At 40.2% G+C, this 12821-nt stretch overlaps 1 protein-coding gene across 6 annotated transcripts in view; it reads right to left on the bottom strand.

Moving 5' to 3' along the window:
* Nucleotides 1–1678: 1678 nt before the first annotated feature.
* The window catches only part of LOC117307031 (nidogen-1-like), a 53120-nt gene continuing 41977 nt past the window's right edge, over nt 1679–12821 (bottom strand). For all 6 annotated transcript variants that reach the window (XM_033791668.1, XM_033791674.1, XM_033791691.1 and 3 more), the window contains 9 exons: nt 10772–10891; nt 10146–10262; nt 8624–8746; nt 7163–7402; nt 6227–6398; nt 5503–5660; nt 4181–4310; nt 2700–2939; nt 1679–2373 (listed from right to left, as the gene is read on the bottom strand). In XM_033791668.1, coding sequence (XP_033647559.1) covers nt 2702–2939; nt 4181–4310; nt 5503–5660; nt 6227–6398; nt 7163–7402; nt 8624–8746; nt 10146–10262; nt 10772–10891 — 1298 coding nt within the window. In that variant the 3' untranslated portion in view covers nt 1679–2373; nt 2700–2701. The remainder of the gene's footprint in view (nt 2374–2699; nt 2940–4180; nt 4311–5502; nt 5661–6226; nt 6399–7162; nt 7403–8623; nt 8747–10145; nt 10263–10771; nt 10892–12821) is intronic.

The raw sequence follows: 12821 nt of genomic DNA, 5'->3' as shown, positions 1-12821 counted from the left end.
TGCGGTGATCAAAGTTGACTTTCTTTAGGTTGGGGTGAACATCTTTAGATAACTTCAAAGTCCAACATATTAGTTTCAAGCACAGCAGGGCCCTATTTCATAGAAATGCTTAACCATAAAAATTAGCTAAGCACATCAAATTTATGCTTACTATAATGAGGTTACCAGCCACATTACCATATCTTGTGTACAGTTTGTGACTGGTATCCTGCTCATTTATGCTAATCAAACAATTATTAAGCAATATCGTCTGAGTAAGAAGTTCTGTGAAATTGGGCCCAGGTTTTGAAAGATCCAACTCTCAAAGGTTCTCAACCAACCCTTACCCTCCAAAATCCTTCTAGACCCTCTTAACAAAAACAAAGGATTCAGAAGGACCGAGGGCCAAAATAACCATTGCTTATCATTGGGTCAGTTATTCCAATTTGTATCCAAGTCCAAACAACTTGGTGTAGTGTGAGATAGGAGTGGAGGATTGAGGCCACCTGCTGCCCAAAAGGTCGCAGGAGTAAGGGTTTTAGATAATTAAAAATGACTAATTACAAAAGACAATAATTACCGTCTTGATTAAAACATTTCACCAAACAATTTTTTAAAAGATCATAATTAGATAATTAAGTTACCAGATTGTTATAAATGCTATATACAGCCCCCTTCTTAAGCCTAGTACAGATATAAAGTTGTTTAAAAAACAGTCCGACACAATAATTTTATGCTTACTGCATTATCCGAAGTGTTACAGTAGAAATAGAAATGTTCACAGGTTTGTTATTTTATGAATATGTTGATATACACCAAGAGAAAAGACTGGACTTTAACAATTACCAAAAGTGTCCAGTGTCTTTAAGTTCCTGAACAGGCCTATACACAAGAATTATAAAAAGCAAGTGGCCCTTTTCTCTTGGTCCCAGGTGGACAGTCACTGTTGAGGAAACAACTCTAAACCTAGGATCCATGTTTTAGGAGGTATTTTTAAATGAAATGATGGCATTTCTACCTCCTCTTGGTAACCCTTAAGTTTATCAATTTCAAGAAGCTTCTAGGAAGCATCATCAACAGCACTCTAGAGAAGTACACCATAGAGCAGGTTTGTTTCACATCGGAAATAAATAATGACTATTTTTCCCCAGGCAGATAAAAAAAAGTCTGAAATCAGATAGAACTTGATATTTCTTATCCCAGCGGTCCTATTTCAGTGCATAAAACCACTGTACTGTATCATAGTTTTTGAATCCAACTCCGGTCTGTATTGTTTTAAACAATGACTTCCAGGCGTTTTGACAGCAGCCCGGAAAATACACGTCCTATCTACATAAACTGTTGTGCATGCACCCACACAGTACAGCACAGTCAACCCCCATACTGTTTGACCAATCAATATCATCCACATGGTGTTGAACGATAGATTAACAATGCCAGTCTATGTTGTCATTAGGTTAATACATGAATACCCAAACAGAGGGCTCAATGTGATTACATGTATATTGAAATTACAGACCCATTGCATTGGTCGCCATCGCCTACGACCAAACAATGGAAACGCATACGCTTTGCGCTCAACTCCCAGCCAATGATAAGTCTTCCTTTGACCTCAGTGAGGGCGCTGTTTGGGGTTATGATACCCTATCAGCAAGAGGCTTATTCTGAAAAAAAAACTATCCTCTACAGAATATTATTGCTGCCTTTTTTTTTTAAACTTCTGTGACATCAACCAAACCGCTTAATGCTTTGAGTGTGATAAATAAAATGCTTCTTTTGATAAATCTGGAAAGCACAACTATTTGAATATATTGAAAGTTACTGGTGAGCTTAAAAAAATGGTTATACCTCTATATAAAACATAAATAATTGACTAAGTGCCTATAAAATATTTAAGATGTCCACAGCTAACTCTTAGTATTGTAGTGAAAGAAAAAAACAAAAAGAAGAACAAAAAAGAAAGACATCACTCAAACAAAATGTGAATATTTCACTGTATAGTTGTTCAATAAAATCTACAACTAAAACAATTAGAAAGTATGGTGCAGCATGCCAAATGATTATTTATAAAAAACAAACACATCTACATTTTTGCTCTCTGTTGTGTTCCGAAATAAAATCTGATCTAGGATTCCTAAACAACACAAATTATTAACATGGTTTGCTGGTGTTTACACTTAAAAAATATTGACTGTCCAATGACATTTGAGCTTTCGTAAGTATACACCAATGGAGAGGCTTGTTTCATTCACTTTTTTTGTTGTCCAATGGGAAAGACTCTTTTGAAGTTGATAGCCAATCAGAGGTGTTGTTAGGAAGTAAATGTTGTTGACAGGGTAGTCATTGGCAGTGAGCACCATTAATTGTAGTTCACATCGGTAGCACGCTTAGAATCTGTCAAAGAGGACAATGAAATAAAAACACCTTTTTTATTAGAACAGGAAAACAAGACATCTGGGTCTATAATCTCTTCTGTAAAACTCTAGATTTGTGGACAAGTTGTTCAAAGTCTGTCGCGGTGATAGCAGTCCAAATTTCAACTTGTTGCATATCCCTTGTTACTGGTATTCAGCTGTTGTTTGCTCATCCTGAAAATCACGTTAAAATTTGGTTGGTAATCCTGTTTTTATCAAGGAAGAAATTTCATGCTAAGCAAATTTTTGTGCTTAGCAGCTCTATGAAATTAGGCCCAGGTGTGTAACCCGGCGTTTCCCCCTTACCTTTACACACATGGAACCTCATTGCCCTCAAGGGTGGATGGACAGGCACACTTCCTCTGGCCTCCAGGGATAGGTAGACACAAACTGCTACATCCTCCGTTATTATTACTACAGGCATTGCTGGCACTGGGGCAGGTTGAGATAGCAGTGATGCCATAGACGCGACCATTACCTCCACGAGGGAGCTTGACACTGGCGCTCTCTGTACCACCGGTCTTACTGATACTCTGTATGCTTTTGCTGCGATAAAGAAGAAACCACAGTTTTTAATGATTGCAAAAGCCTTAATTCCTGAGAATTAGCGATACAAATTTTGACGTCACATGGCTGTTTTCACAGCGATTGTTTTGCAGGAGTTGATCACATTTCAACTGTTCCGAATTATTATTTGCAAATTTGTCACATCAAAACTGGTATTGCATTCACATTTGCAGGAAGTACAAACCGGGCTTTAGTCATGTTAAGATGGTCAGGTTTTAATAACCAAGGGCATCCACAACAATTGCAGTGGTGCACTGTGCTTTTTCTGTGGTGCCCTTTACAAAGTTCCCATTCAGACTGAATATTTTCCTTGTAGAATTGCTCCTTTCCAGAGGAAAATTGCAGTGCCCTTCAAGAATGTGATTCAAAGCCTTGTAGTGGATTCTTTTCTCACCTCCCACCTCTAGGATCCCTGTTAGAATCCGCTAGATTGGCTTTTCAGTCCCTACCAGATAGTTCTCTGGGGCTTTCCTCCCAAATCTAAAACTGAAACTCCCTTGTCTTCTCTTCATTTGGGTTCTTGCTTGGCAAGTACAGTTCTTGCTTGGCCAGTAGTGATGAACTTTGCTTTGCTGAGAATCACTGGCTTCACAACAAAAATAATTAATTGCCCCACTCAATTTTTACTTTGCAAAGAAATTTGTGGAGCAGCACTTTTCTGCTAAACAGGTTTTCAAAATTGAGCCATGATCCGGCGTGCCAACTGGACAAAATTTGTCACAAAAATATCCGCTATATTTGCCATGTCTGGGCATAAGTGATGATTTACAGAAGTAAATAAGGGACTAAGAGGGTAGCGACAAGTTCTTAAACTGCCACTTAAAACCAGCAAGGTTGTGGTCGTGCAAAAAAGGAAAGCAAGGGCCTTTATTGCACGGCCACGACACTTCAAGGTTTTAAACGACAATTTAAGAACGAGTCACTACTCTTTTATTCTCATTCATAAATACTTTTTTGGTTAAAAGGCGTAATAAAGTAAGAAACTTATCCGTTTTCCATCGCCTTGAGCTCTGTACGTGTGTTGCATTTGTATGACTGAGACAGTTTTTCAGATATGCATTCGTGCGCATAGTGTGCATCTAATTGATCCGAAAACCACTGATGATATAAACAGCTCCAGCTGGTCATTATACGCGCTCTCCACCAATAGGAACTGTCTGAGGTATTTATGAATGGTCTCTTAAGGGTTTCAGAAGCAATGAGGTTTAACGAATACTTACGTGTCCCAGTCGGACCAGTAGAGTTTAAAGCCAAATGATGCTATACTGAATGGATAGTTACTAGATGGGAAGACGGTGAAGCGAGTCAAGGGATCGCCATTCATGTTCATGCACTCAATCTTCTTGGTACCTGAGGGAGAATTAAATGATGAACCAGGAGAATTAAACTTTGGTCAGATACAAGCCTGTCATATCAGATTAATGGAGTTAATGTAATAGCACTCCGCACTAATGTCGTCAATCGTACCCGTATGTCAGACAAACATTACACCACCTAGCAAGACTGTAAACATTAAGCTTGGATATATACACACAGACGTGTGTGAAATTTCAAATTTTGTCCGAGATCTGGGTACTGAGTTTCTATATTTAGCATGAGTGCAGAGTGCTGCTGGCATCCTAGGCTTGATAATGGGAAAGGACAATCAGTACAGCCAACTTTCCTTAGGAAATTTTTGAAAACTGTGATACAAACAAGGGTTATGATGCAAGGCGCTTTGAGGGGCCTACTTGGTCTGAAAAAGCGTTAAAAAATTGATAATTTGGGAGACTGATCATCCAGCTAAGAGCTGGATTGCGAAGGACGTGGCTACAATGTGTTCGAGAAGCAGGCTTGCAAGGGCGCATTAGGCAGCCAGCCACATCAACCCATTATGACCACAATGCAAAGCCAGAGATCGAAAGTGTTTGATTTTTCCCGAGGGAGGAAAACCAGGATAGTCTGGAAAACGCTTGTGACACAACTCGACTTACATATAGTCCTGGCCGGGTATCGAACCAGGGTCACCTTGGTGAGAGGCGAGCGCTTTACACACAAGCCAACCAAATACATCATTATTAAAGGAACACGTTGCCTTGGATCGGTCGAGTTGGTCTTTGAAAAGCGTTCTGTAACCGTTTGTTGTAAAATGTATATGGTTAGAAAGATATTGTAAAAGTAGAATACAATGATCTACACAAACATGCCACGAAGTTGCGTGGTTTTCTTTTTACCCTGTCGACTAACACGGTCGGCCATTTATGGGAGTCAAAATTTTGACTCCCATAAATGGCCGACCGTGATAGTTCACGACGTAAAAGGAAAACCGTGCAATTTCGAGTGATACTTGTGTGGATCATTATATTCTACTTTTAAAACATCTTTCTAACCATATGCATTTCATAACAAACGGTTTCAAACGCTTTTAATAGACCAACTCGTCCGATCCAAGGCAACATGTTCCTTTAATATTACGTTTATCAGTCTCTTTTTTTATGATAGAAATACAAAGATAGAGATGTAGGGTTTGGAGGAAGGGATATATAGATGATGTTTGACTTACCAGCATCAGCCCAGCATATCTGACTGGATGTATAGTCCAGGCTAAGGCCATTGGGAAGCTCAATATTTGTGTCTACCAGGACGGTGCGATTGCCTCCATCAAGATGAGAACGCTCGATCCTTGGGCCATCTCGATTCCAATCAGTCCAGTACAGCATGCTAACAGAGGGATACAGATAGATATATTCGTTATTCAACCAATATCTGCCAAACTACTGAATTTCCCGGTAGAACACACAAACGTTGTTAGCGCCTACACAGGAAAACCTGTGGTATAAGAAGTTAGTGTCAAGTTAGACACGACGCATTATAAATGGCTACTATAAGTATTATTATCATTGTACAAGCTTATATTTTGTTGTGCCTGGCACTCCCACCACCGCAGGCTCACAAGCCCATCCCAATAGGAGACTTTTGAGACGCTGGCGGCAGCAGACATAACATGTGTTACAAGTGTTACAATACTATATCTTCCCAGGTTGTATCGTAATTTGGGTGTGATCCCTGGCTACACGGCAGTTAACGGTTGTATGGCTTCTGACTGGCACCCCCCTGAACAAAGATATTGACAAAATAGGGACACCGCCAATATAGGGCTAGATTGCGCAGTTGGTAGAGCGCCGCAACGTTTATCCGGAGGTCGTTGGTTCGAATCCCACTCTAGTCAATTCTTTGTTCAACCCCAAAATCAATACTATATCTGATAACCTTGTATCTGGACTTACCCTCCGATAGGGTCGGCCACAATAGCCCTTGGGTTAGCCAGGTCATTGTTGAAGAGGACTCGACGGTTACCTCCGTCCAAGTTGGCTACCTCGATGCGGTCATAGCCAGAGTCAGTCCAGTAGATGTTACGGCTCAACCAATCCACAGCCACACCCTCAGGGCTACTCAGACCTGGATAGGGGACAATCAATTTGAGTGAATGTGTACAAAATTGCTAAGACACTTCAACTGTTTATTTACAAGAGCTTCTAAAATAAATACAACTTTGGTCCTCAAGAGCTAAGATCAACCCAAGATCACACGGGTCTTGCCATACCGTCCACTAATAGATTCTTTCTGACAAGTATTTTTCTCTGTTTGGGTCGGACTTTGGAACAGTCTACCTGTGAACATTTGTAACCCTTTGTACAATTTTTAAAGAAATTTTTAAAAACTTATCTTTTTCAAAAGGACTTTTAATGATCTTAGCTAAAATTTTGATTGCAATGTTTATCCAGTAGGTTTTATATTTTGCGGGTATTTCATCTAATACTTAAATGTGGTGCTGCTGTTCTATTTGAGTGTGTTCTTTTTGCTTGTTATCATATTCAACACTGAACTAGCCAGCCGGATCGCTTGGTAAGAATTATGACTGGTCCTCACCAGGTGTTTTCACTTGCATTTGGCCAGCGAACCACTGTAGAAGCAAAACCAAAGCTGATTATAGAGATGGCGTCTATCGGGACTGTCTAAAGCCCCGTACATACTTCCTACGAATGCGAAGCGAATGTTGACGCCACTAATTCGCAACGACATAATTTGCAGCAGTTGACTTGTGCTCGACTCTCTTGCAAACTGGCAGCAAAAACAGAGTTGTGAAGTAAAATTCACATCAAATTTGCATCGCATTCGCAGGAAGTATGAACCAGGCTTAAACCACTTCACTCTCCACTTACCTCGACCGACGATCACTTGGACATCTGAGCCATCAATGTTAGCGCGGTTGATGGTTCGTCCAGAGACGTCCGTCCAGTACATGTACTCATCCCGACAGTCGTATCCCAGTCCAACGATGGTCTGGCCAGAGCGGAACATGATCTTACTGCCAGGCTTCTGTGCGTTGAGAGGCATCTTCATGATGGCCATTCCACGGGCATAGATGAGGGTACCATCACCGCTGTCTGGTCTTGGAATCGCTGTAGGGTTGAAACACAGAAGTAATTATCAACAATTTTATTAACATCAACTTCAAGGTCATCATTCTCATGTTCAAGGCCTTACATATCAACAAGCCCCTCATTACATCATGAACTTCTTGCAAGTTGGTGCTGAACGGAGACTCCTTCGTTCAAACAGCTCCTGTTCACCATACTTTGTAGTGCCAAGAACAAGTCACATCACTTTTGCCGATAGAGCCTTCTCGGTATATGGACCCAAGCTCTGGAATAAACTTCCCAACACATTCAAGGCACTTCTGAAAGCCCACTTGTTTCAGGAGGCCTACCATCAATGACTTTTTATTTCTTCTGTGCCTCAGCGCCTTTGAGCAAACTTTTGATTTAGGCGCTAATACAAATTATTTATGGATGATTGATTGATTGATTGTTTCAGTATCATTAAGCCTTTGAGAAAGACTCTGCTAGGGTCGAAACGCCAGGCCATTAAAACAATTTTTCATTTATACCACATGCCCTTTTGGTTGGTAAGTTGTGTGGAACAGCTTATTTTATTTCTTCATTTTCAATAAACGTCAGGTGAGCGCCCAATAAAAGCAGAGCAGAATTTGCCTATGACAAACTTGAGTCTGTACTTTTGGAATGAGCAGTTTTCGACAAGATCTTTCTCTGATCAAAATTTCATGAGGCATACGGTGTCACTGCTTGTGAGTTTACTGACACAAATATCGACAACATTTCACAGGTACTTGTTTATTAGGTGAAGTATATGGAAAGTGGGTTCCATGGTGAATGATTTTATTACAACTACTTTATGAGTCGCAGTGAAACCGGCGAGTAGACTTAAGAGATTTTGATTAAAGAGAAACTCACTTTATAGTTGATAATATGAAAAATACAATTATGAACGTCTTAGTGGAGGATAAGTATACTAGCTTCTTTTACAGGAACTTCCGCTTTATATCAAATCCCAAGGACGAGGCACAACTGTCAAGACAGGGACTCTAACCCACACACTGCTGATAAGAAACACTTTGGCACAGTTTCATAGAGCTAATAAGCAAAAAAAAATATTGCTTAACAAATTTCTGCAAGAAGTAATGAGCAGGACACCAGTCACAAATTGTTCATGTAACATAATTTTGGTAACCAAATTCCGGTAAGCATAACTATTCAGGGCTTTTCATGCTTAAGCAGCATTGCCGCTGCGGCTACCACCCACAGCCATAGCCAGAGCCTTACCTTCGCAGGAGAAGCCATCTCCAGTATAACCCTGCTTACAGTAGCATGAAAAGCTTCCTCGTACGTTGTAGCAAGAGGCATACTGATGACATGGGGAACCAGACAATGAACATTCATCGATATCTATGGTAGTGAGAATAGTCAGTCATGTCAAACCTGTGTAACTTTTTTATATTTTTTATTTTAAATCTTTAAAAGGAATACAAGTTGAAAGGGCTTTCAAGGTTACACAAAATTATCATAAAACGAGGAAAGTCTCTAAGCGTTAAAATAAAACTATAAAAGCTTTCATTTAAAGATGTTGGCACAGACCCCTGCCAACCCTACTCATAATAATCAAATCTGTAACAATCATTCCATATTTACTATGGAATCAAAGGAGAAACTTAAAGGCACTGGACACTCTTGGTAATTGTCAAAGACTAGTCTTCTCACTTGGTGTATCTCAACATATGCATAAAATACCTGTGAAACTTTGAGCTCAATTGGTCGTCGAAGTTGCGAGATAATAATGAAAGAAAAAACACCCTTGTCACATGAAGTTGTGTGCTTTCAGATGCTTGATTTCAAGACCTCAAAATCTAACTGAGGTCTTGAAATAAAATTCGTGGAAAATTTATTCTTTCTCGAAAACTAGGTTACTTCAGAGGGACCCGTTTCTCACAATGTTTTATACTATTAACAGCTCCCCAATACTTGTTACCAAGTAAGGTTTTATATGCTAATAATAAATATTTTGTGTAATTACGAATAGTGTCAACTGCCTTTTAAGAACTTTTCATGAAGATGAGCCGAGTATACTGTTCGAAACGTCAAGACCACACTGGCTCTTTTTAGAGCCAACACTGTCACATGGTTGTACCAGCAATTTTACAATTTATTTTTAGAACACCCCTTATAGGTATTCTGCATTGTGATTGGTTTAAAGCATGCACATGATAGTTTTACTAGAATGGTGCACCGACGGCGACATACTATCCCATAATAGCAAACAGGGTACTATCCACTTAGCAACCAAGGTACCTGCGCGGTACCAAGACGTCTATTTTAGTCTATAGCTTACAGCCCGGAGCGACATGCCGGGAACCCAATCAGTCCGTGTATTAATAGCGCAGACGTGCGTGCGAGCGAGCGAGGATACAGTAGTCTGTCACCCTTTTCAGATAACATGACTGTGCATTATTCTGTTCTTGTGATTTGCTCCAGCTGTATTGTTGTAAATTCCCGTAAAAACATGACAGGGGAAAATCCTCGGTTCGGGGTATATGGGGTTTTATAAAACAAATATTGACTGCTTTTTACTCATGCTACGGTTAAAACTATGACTCCCTCGGTGATCCCCTGAGCGTTCTATTTTCCCTCGACTCCGCCTTGGAAAAATAGAACGCTCAGGGGATCACCTCGGGTGTTAAGTTTTAACCATAGCACCGGAAGCAGTCAATATTTGTATAATAGTTTCTTCCTATTCATCCAGACTATACAAAGCTTCAAACACTACTTTCAAAAGCTTATTGTATCTTACCTTCACAGGTGCGTCCACTGCCCTGGAAACCAGAGTTACATACACATCGGAAACCAAGTCCCTCAGGAATACACTGGGCACTCACATCACAAGACGAACACACATTCACCAATTCATCTGCAAGATGGGTGGCAACATTTGAATTATTTTTAAACTCTGAAGTACTTTCCCCTTCTGACAAAAAAACCCAACTGTAAGCAATGTTTTCAACTCAGATTTACATTTGAAAATTTGTGACCCTCCAAAACTCAAAACTGGGTATATTTGCTGATGATTAGACAAGAATAAGAGCCTTCAAATAACTAATAGTCAATAGGTCTATTGATCCATATTAGTAAAACTAAAAATTAATTATCACCACAATAAGTTGGGATAAGCCTTGTTGGCAAGGCCCTACCACACAGTGAGCACTCCAAGGAAGACCCTGTTTATCATCTTTCCTACATGGGGATCTTCAGGCCTACGGGTCACAGTGCTAGTCCCCCTATTTGTGCCATTCCTCGGTGCATATCTACATGGTTTTATTGTGATGATGAAAAATAAAAGAGTGCATCAGTCGCAATTTGAATGTAAGGCGAGAACCAGTAACCCTGGGTCACTACTCCTAGACAGAAGCAAGAACCTACTTGTGCATGTGAAGCCATCTCCTTCATACCCATCATTACAGGCACAGGTATAGCCACCCTGCTGAGCTGGTGAACAGGCTGCGTTGAAGTCGCATCGATTGTTGATACATGGGTCCAAAACTGGTTAAAAAAAAAAAAAAAAGCGAAAACCCCCAAAACAGATTAGCACAAAACAGAAACAAACATTACCTTCAACCCAGCTCCCTTCAGACACATGATTGGTACAAAACTTTAATTCTCCCTAAAAATAAAATGCTCGTACCCAACTTGAGAATCGTTCCCAACTGTAGCTGGGACGGCCCAACTATAGTTACTGTAGTTGAGATGACCCAGCTGGGTATGGCCCAACTCTAGCTGGGACTTCCTGACATATTGTGACAGGGATATAACCACGATCAGTTACAAAGTAATTTTCACTCATCAGGTTTCTCGATTGACTTCAGGGGCTTCCACGAGATCTTCAGTAAATATAGGGAAAACTAACAAAGACAAGAACCTGCGCTTGTCCTTATCATGATAAGAGCACAGATGTGCCTAAATCACAAAAAAATCAATCAAATCAGGACATATTGAAACTTCATGCTAACTTCCCTTATTACCACATACTAGACCATGTGAGTAAACCACTAGCGAAACAAAGCTGATATTTAAGTAGGATTTGAAACTTTGCATGGTAACACCATGTAATAACATTGGTGTTACCGCATGGTGATACCACGTCATTACATGGTGTTACCGCAAACCTTTCCACAAAGCTGCTATTATACATGATGATTTTGTCCAAGGAAGGAATAAAATGATCAATAAGAACTACTGGGATCAAACTCAACTACATGGTATGAAGGCTACGTAAGAAAAAAAGGCAAACTTTATGACCAAAGCTTTACGATTGTCAGCTAAAGCTTCTACAACCTTAAAATAGACAATGACATCAAATGTTAAGAAGAGCTCCAGATCCTGGGGCTTTTCTCAAACCTCGGCTTGGGCTATGGCCCTGGCTCCACACTCCGGCTACAGGCTCCATCTGCTGATGTTCCAACCATGGCGTGCAAAACACCCTGCTCCAAAAAAAACGTATAGGCATGAAGGTCTGGTTCATACTTGCAGCGTTTCTACTGTGTACGCAGTGCGCAGAGCGTTTCCACTGTGTATGCAGTGCGCAGAGCGTTTCAACTGTGTGTGCAGAGCGTTTCCACTCTGTACGCAGTGCGCAGAGCCCAAGCCCGAGACGGAACACAAGCTGATGGTTTGAGAAAAACCCCACGACTTCCTGCAGGCACAAATTGTACACAGCTCAATGGAGTATAATATTTTGTGAAACTTGTTGACTAATTTTGATCCATTTTTGACAAGAAGAAATGGGGCACATCTACAACTTGTTCAGCTATTATTTTCACAATTGTTGGTTTGTTGTGGTTATTACGACACAACATGTCACAATTTATCATATGAGCAGTGTAGTCTGGCCTGCCGGCAAATGCCTAATGTACATAGTCATTCTTCTTATACACAAATGTCACAGGGCCTAATATCAGCCATATCAACTGACTATAAAGAAACAAATTTACACCTTCTACCTTTCTAAAGAAAATGACGGCAAGTTATAAGGGAAATTCCTGATGACAGAATTAATGACATAATGTCTGCTCTGAAAATGTTTGCTTTTGAGTAGAATCAGTTGTGGTTTGGCTTGATGAGGCGATAGCTTTTGCTTTTTGATTTTTTCGGCTTGAGCAATTCTGCTTAAAGGAACACGTTGCCTTGGATCGGACGAGTTAGTCTATAAAAAGCGTTTGTTATAAAATGGATATGATAGGAAAGATGTTTTCAAAGTAGAATACAATGATCCACACAAATTTGCCTCAAAATTACGTGGTTTTCCTTTTACTTTGCGAACTAACACGGTCATTTATGGAAGTCAAAAATTTGACCCCCATAAATAGCCGACCGTGCTAGTCAACGAGAGGAAAACCGTGCAATTTCGAGGCATGTTTGTGTGGATCATTGTGTTCTAATTTTACAACATCTTTGTAACCATATGCAATTTACA

This window comes from Asterias rubens, chromosome 1 (genome assembly GCF_902459465.1).
Source record: "Asterias rubens chromosome 1, eAstRub1.3, whole genome shotgun sequence".
In the NCBI taxonomy this organism is placed as follows: Eukaryota; Metazoa; Echinodermata; class Asteroidea; order Forcipulatida; family Asteriidae; genus Asterias; species Asterias rubens.
Note: the sequence above shows the minus strand (reverse complement) of the source record. Positions and strands in the feature narration are given on the sequence as shown.